The 4,949-nt window shown below is 42.8% G+C and overlaps 1 protein-coding gene across 1 annotated transcript; it reads right to left on the bottom strand.

Moving 5' to 3' along the window:
- Window positions 1-3,580: 3,580 nt before the first annotated feature.
- LOC106315285 lies at window positions 3,581-4,138 on the bottom strand. Its single transcript, XM_013753027.1, has one exon. The coding sequence runs from the start codon at window positions 4,136-4,138 to the stop codon at window positions 3,581-3,583; it is 558 nt and encodes a 185-aa protein (XP_013608481.1).
- Window positions 4,139-4,949: the final 811 nt, after the last annotated feature.

Genomic DNA, 4,949 nt, shown 5'->3' on the forward strand with positions numbered 1-4,949 from the left:
TTTTTTTTTTTTTTTTTTTTTTTTTTTTTAAATTGCGAGTTTAACTATTCTGAAAAGTACTCCAATTCCACTGGTATCCCACATCACTGCCTTATTACCATAAAAATGAACACCCGTGTCTCAGATTGACTAGATCCATAAATTATTACATGTGAATGCACTTAAATACTTGAAACACATTTATTGATATTGATGTATGTACAATATGCTTGTTAGAAATGGGGGAAGGAAAAAAGGACTGTCAGGTCAAAGAGATCGAAGGCCTTTCGTGAGAGTCAAAATAAAAATGTGTCTACTATTTTGCGTGAGAGTTTGTGTACACTCGCTTTAGAGATGCAGACACTGCAATGCACTGTCTCCTACGCCATCTTCACTCCATTATTAAGCCATTCCGACATCATTATTGCCTCTATATATACTGTTCTTTAACTTTTTTTTGTTTGTTAAAGAAAACAGATATGAATGATGAATCAAATATTTTATTTATGAAAAGACTTAAAAATCACGAATCAGTATGACCGTATGAAAAACATATGAAATAATATGGGATCTGAAATCCCGACGGAGCGGAAGTATCCGTAGTAACCGATTATGCAAAGATATCGTTGAATTCTGAGAATGTCTCATATCTAAGCTTTCTTAAAGCCGTTGAATTCTTATAGAATGCCCGGAAGTAAGGATGCAAGAGTTTGTTAACACCAAAGCTCTAAGTATATTAATCAATAATTCAAAAGTTGTATCTCTCACAAAGCCGAGATGATACTATATATAGCGATATAGAAAACCTAAACTTAAAAGGAAACAGATCAATTGATCCTTATCTAAATCGCAAAGAATAATACTAATAGGAAAAAGGAAACAAAAACAAAACCAAAGCGTAAGAGGATGTACGCTACATCAAATCCTCAATATAGAAAAACCCATGAATTAGTATTTTTGTGTTGTATATGAATTACAGACACATAACATTAAAATGTCATCATAGTGCTAAGGCCAGCTGCCATGTGCACAAGGTGTGTATTCATAGGAGCCAAACTTTGAAAGAAAAGAAATTTAGTTAGAATTTAAGTTTTTAATAGATTTAGGATATTTTTTAGAAATTACTTTTTACTGCTCTTCTCAAATACTCCCTCCGTTTCTAAAAAATCCATGTTTTTGAATTTTCACACTTTTTAATAGAACATATTAAAACTTAGCTATAAATGCATAGTTTTTTTTGTAATTTTATATTTCCTATATTTTTAAACCAATAAGATTTGTATGTCGTCGTCCGGCTCAAACTTAAAGAGGTGCTTGACATCGAAAACATCGGCTGTATGAATGTGAGGCGGAAGAGCTAGCCGATACGCATTTGGACTGATCTTCGCAACAACTTTGACCGGGCCTATCTTACGAGGTTTTAACTTGTTGTATTGGCCGGCCGGAAATCTTTCCTTGATGAGAACAGCCCACACCAGATCACCCACTTGAAAATTCACCTCCCGGCGACGCCAATCTGCTTCCCTCTTGTACTTTATTGCCGTGCCTTGCAGATTGTCTTGCGCCTGCAAATGAATGTTGGAGAGTTCGTCGATAAGGTCGACTGCACGTCCATGAAACTCGCCTGGTTGGGGAAGAGTAGCTAACGACAATGGCCCTCGAGGAACAAGGCCGTAAACCACCTTGAAAGGACTGAACCCGAGACTTCTGTTATTGGCGTAATTGTGTGCGAACTCCGCTTGACACAAAAGGGAATCCTAAGAACGCAGATTATCACTTACCAAACATCGCAGCATATTGCCCAAACTTCGATTAATCACCTCGGTCTGGCCATCAATCTGGGGGTGGTAAGCAGAACTCATGTTCAAACTAGTCTTAAACAATTTCCAAAAAGATCGCCAGAAGTGTCCAATGAACCGTGAGTCACTATCCAAAACAATAATCAACGGCAGGTCGTGGAGCCTATAAATTTCGCGAAAGAAGAGTTGAGCTACTTGTACCGCATCTGTCGTCTTCCTGCAAGGAATAAAGTGAGTCATCTTGGATAAATGATCAACCACCACAAAGATAGAATCATGCCCACGTTGAGTCCTAGGAAGACCGAGCACAAAATCCATACTGATATCGCTCCAAGGTTGCGTTGGAACCGACAAAGGAAGATAAAGACCGGCGTTAGAAGCCTGGCCCTTGCCTTGTTGACACGACGTGCAGCGAGCCATAAACCGCTCGACATCACGCCTTAACGTCGGCCAGAAATAAGACTCCGCCACAAGCTTGAGCGTACGATCCCTGCCTATATGTCCTTCACCGTGTAACTCCTTGATAATCTGGAGGCGGAGACTACAGGCGGGAACACACAAACGATTGTCTTGAAAGACAAACCCATCTACCAAAGAAAAATCAGAACGTACTCCATGCGCCAGATCAAACCAAATAGGCGAGAAGAAAGCATCTGTTGGATACAAATCCTACAAACACTCAAACTATGTGACCGAGACGCGGAGGGTAGAGACCAGCGCATGACGGCGACTCAAGGCGTCTGCGACCTTGTTCAACTTCCCGGACTTATGTTTAATAACGAATGTAAACTGTTGCAAATACGCCGTCCACGATGCATGGCGAGAAGAAATCTTATCTTGGGTACCTAAGTACTTTAACGCCGCATGATCGGTGAATAAGATGAACTCCTTATGAGCCAGATAGTGACGCCAATGTTTGATGGCTTGAACAATCGTATAGAACTCGATATCATAGGTGCTATAGCGACTGTGTGCCTCAGCGAGTTTCACGCTAAAGAAGGCAACATGCCATCAGTATTGACTGAGGACCGCACCTACTCCTAGCTTCGAGGCATCACAATGCAGCTCAAAGGGTGCGTCAAAGTCGGGGAGTACCAAAATAGGAGCAGTCGTTAATCTTTCTTTGATGATCGTAAAAGCGCGTGCCGCGTCCTCCGTCCAAGAAAACGAAAATCCCTTCATGCAATCAGTAACAGGCGCCATAATGGAGCTAAAATTGTGTATGAACTGTCGATAAAAGAAAGCCAACCCGTGAAAGCTCCTGATCTCCGAGATCGTTGTTGGAGTAGGCCATGAAGCGACAGCCTCAACTTCCAGCGGATCAACGCATAGTCCCGCTGCAGAGACGACGTAACCGAGAAAGAGAATGTCTGATCTCCCGAACTCGCATTTCTGTCTCGCAATGAAGAGCTTATCCTTTCGTAATGCCAGTAATACCTCTCGGAGGTGATTAAGATGTCATCCATAGTGGTGCTGAAAATAAGTATATCGTCGAAATAAACCACAACAAAACGACCAATAAAGGGCCGAAGGGTCTGATTCATTACACGCATAAACGTGTTCGGCGCGTTAGATAATCCAAACGGCATTACTAACCACTCAAATAGGCCTTCTCGGGTTTTGAAAGCAGTTTTCCATTCGTCTCCAGGGCGAATACGGATCTGATGGTACCCGCTTTTAAGGTCTAATTTAGTGTATATAGATGCCTTGCCGATTTGGTTGAGAAGATCATCAAGGCAGGGTATGGGAAAACGATACCGTGTCGTGATCTTGTTGATGACTCGACTATCTACACACATACGTCATGATCGGTCTTTCTTGGGAATGAGTAGTGCTGGAACCGCGCATGGGCTTAGACTCTCGCGTACATAGCCTTTTATTAGTAAGTCTTCAACTTGTCGTCGAAGTTGTTCATGTTCCTCAGGACTCATACGATAGTGAGCTCGGTTAGGTAGAACTGCGTTTGATACGAGATCTATGTGATGCTGAATGTCTCTGAGTGGAGGCAAACCCGCTGGTAATTCATCCGGGAATAGGTCCTCGAACTCCTTTAAGATTGGGATGAACGCGGGTGGTAGTGGGGTAGGTTGTAGTAGCGTTGGTGTGACTGAAACTAAAGCAAATATTGGCTTTGTCTCTTGTAGTTCTTGTTCGAACTGAAACCTAGAGATGATCATCAGATTTTGTTTTGATGTTGACGGTGTAGTGGACTTGGTGACCGTACTATTCGTCTGTGGTGATGGAAGAAGAGTGATTTTGCGGCCTTGGAACATGAACGAGTTAGTGTTCGTTTTGCCATTGTGAATAACTTCACGATCATACTGCCATGGTCGCCCGAGAATAATATGAGAGACATCCATCGGAGCAATATCGTAGTACAAATCATCTTTGTAGAAAGATCCGATTGAGAGAGAGATTAGCGTTCGTTGAGACACGTAGTTTGCATCCAAATCAGTCGGTAAGGGTGTGGGTGAGCTTCCGTCTTGAGACCCAGTTTCCGTACAACTTCTTCTGAAACCACATTAGCCAAACAACCTGAATCAATCACAAACCGGCATATCTTCCCTTTCAACGTGCATGTTGAAGAAAATAGCGACGTTCGCTGCCATGGTTCACTTGTCTGGGGAGCAAAACAGTCAATTTCTTCGAAGCATAAGGAAAGTTCATGTGTCACCCGCGACCTGGTCTTCTTCAATATCATCGTCCTGGTCCTCTTATTCATCGTAAATAGGATCTCCCATGCCTTCTTTATCTGCTGCGAGTAACCCTCGACGTCCAAGAGTTGGACAAGCCGTTTGGATATGGCCTCGTTCTCCACAAGTGAAACAACGGAGCACATTCGTTCTTGCTGGCCTGCCTTCTACTATTTCCGCCGGTCGGGTTGTGGGTCGTGAGTTAGGGGAAGAGGTCGTCGTATCACGTGTTGTCGAGGATTTGGAGTCGTCTGATGTTGTTGTGTTGCGAGTTCATGAATTCCCTGTCCACTGATTGGTGTTGAGACGCGATTGCTGTTCGACCAGCAGTGCCCTCTGCCGAGCTTTGGAGACTGAACATGGGTCGAACTAGTGGAGCATGGTCTGAAGTTGTTGGCGTAATCCAGCAATATAGCGAGCCACAAGTTGATCTTCAGAGTCATGTACGTCGATTTGGGTTAACATCTGATAGAATTCA

Source organism: Brassica oleracea, chromosome C9 (assembly GCF_000695525.1).
Source record: "Brassica oleracea var. oleracea cultivar TO1000 chromosome C9, BOL, whole genome shotgun sequence".
Taxonomy (NCBI): domain Eukaryota; kingdom Viridiplantae; phylum Streptophyta; class Magnoliopsida; order Brassicales; family Brassicaceae; genus Brassica; species Brassica oleracea.

What these genes read in the sequence shown, in the direction of transcription:
- LOC106315285 (XM_013753027.1), bottom strand. Translation starts at nt 4,138, where the DNA reads ATGGATGTCTCTCATATTATTCTCGGGCGACCATGGCAGTATGATCGT.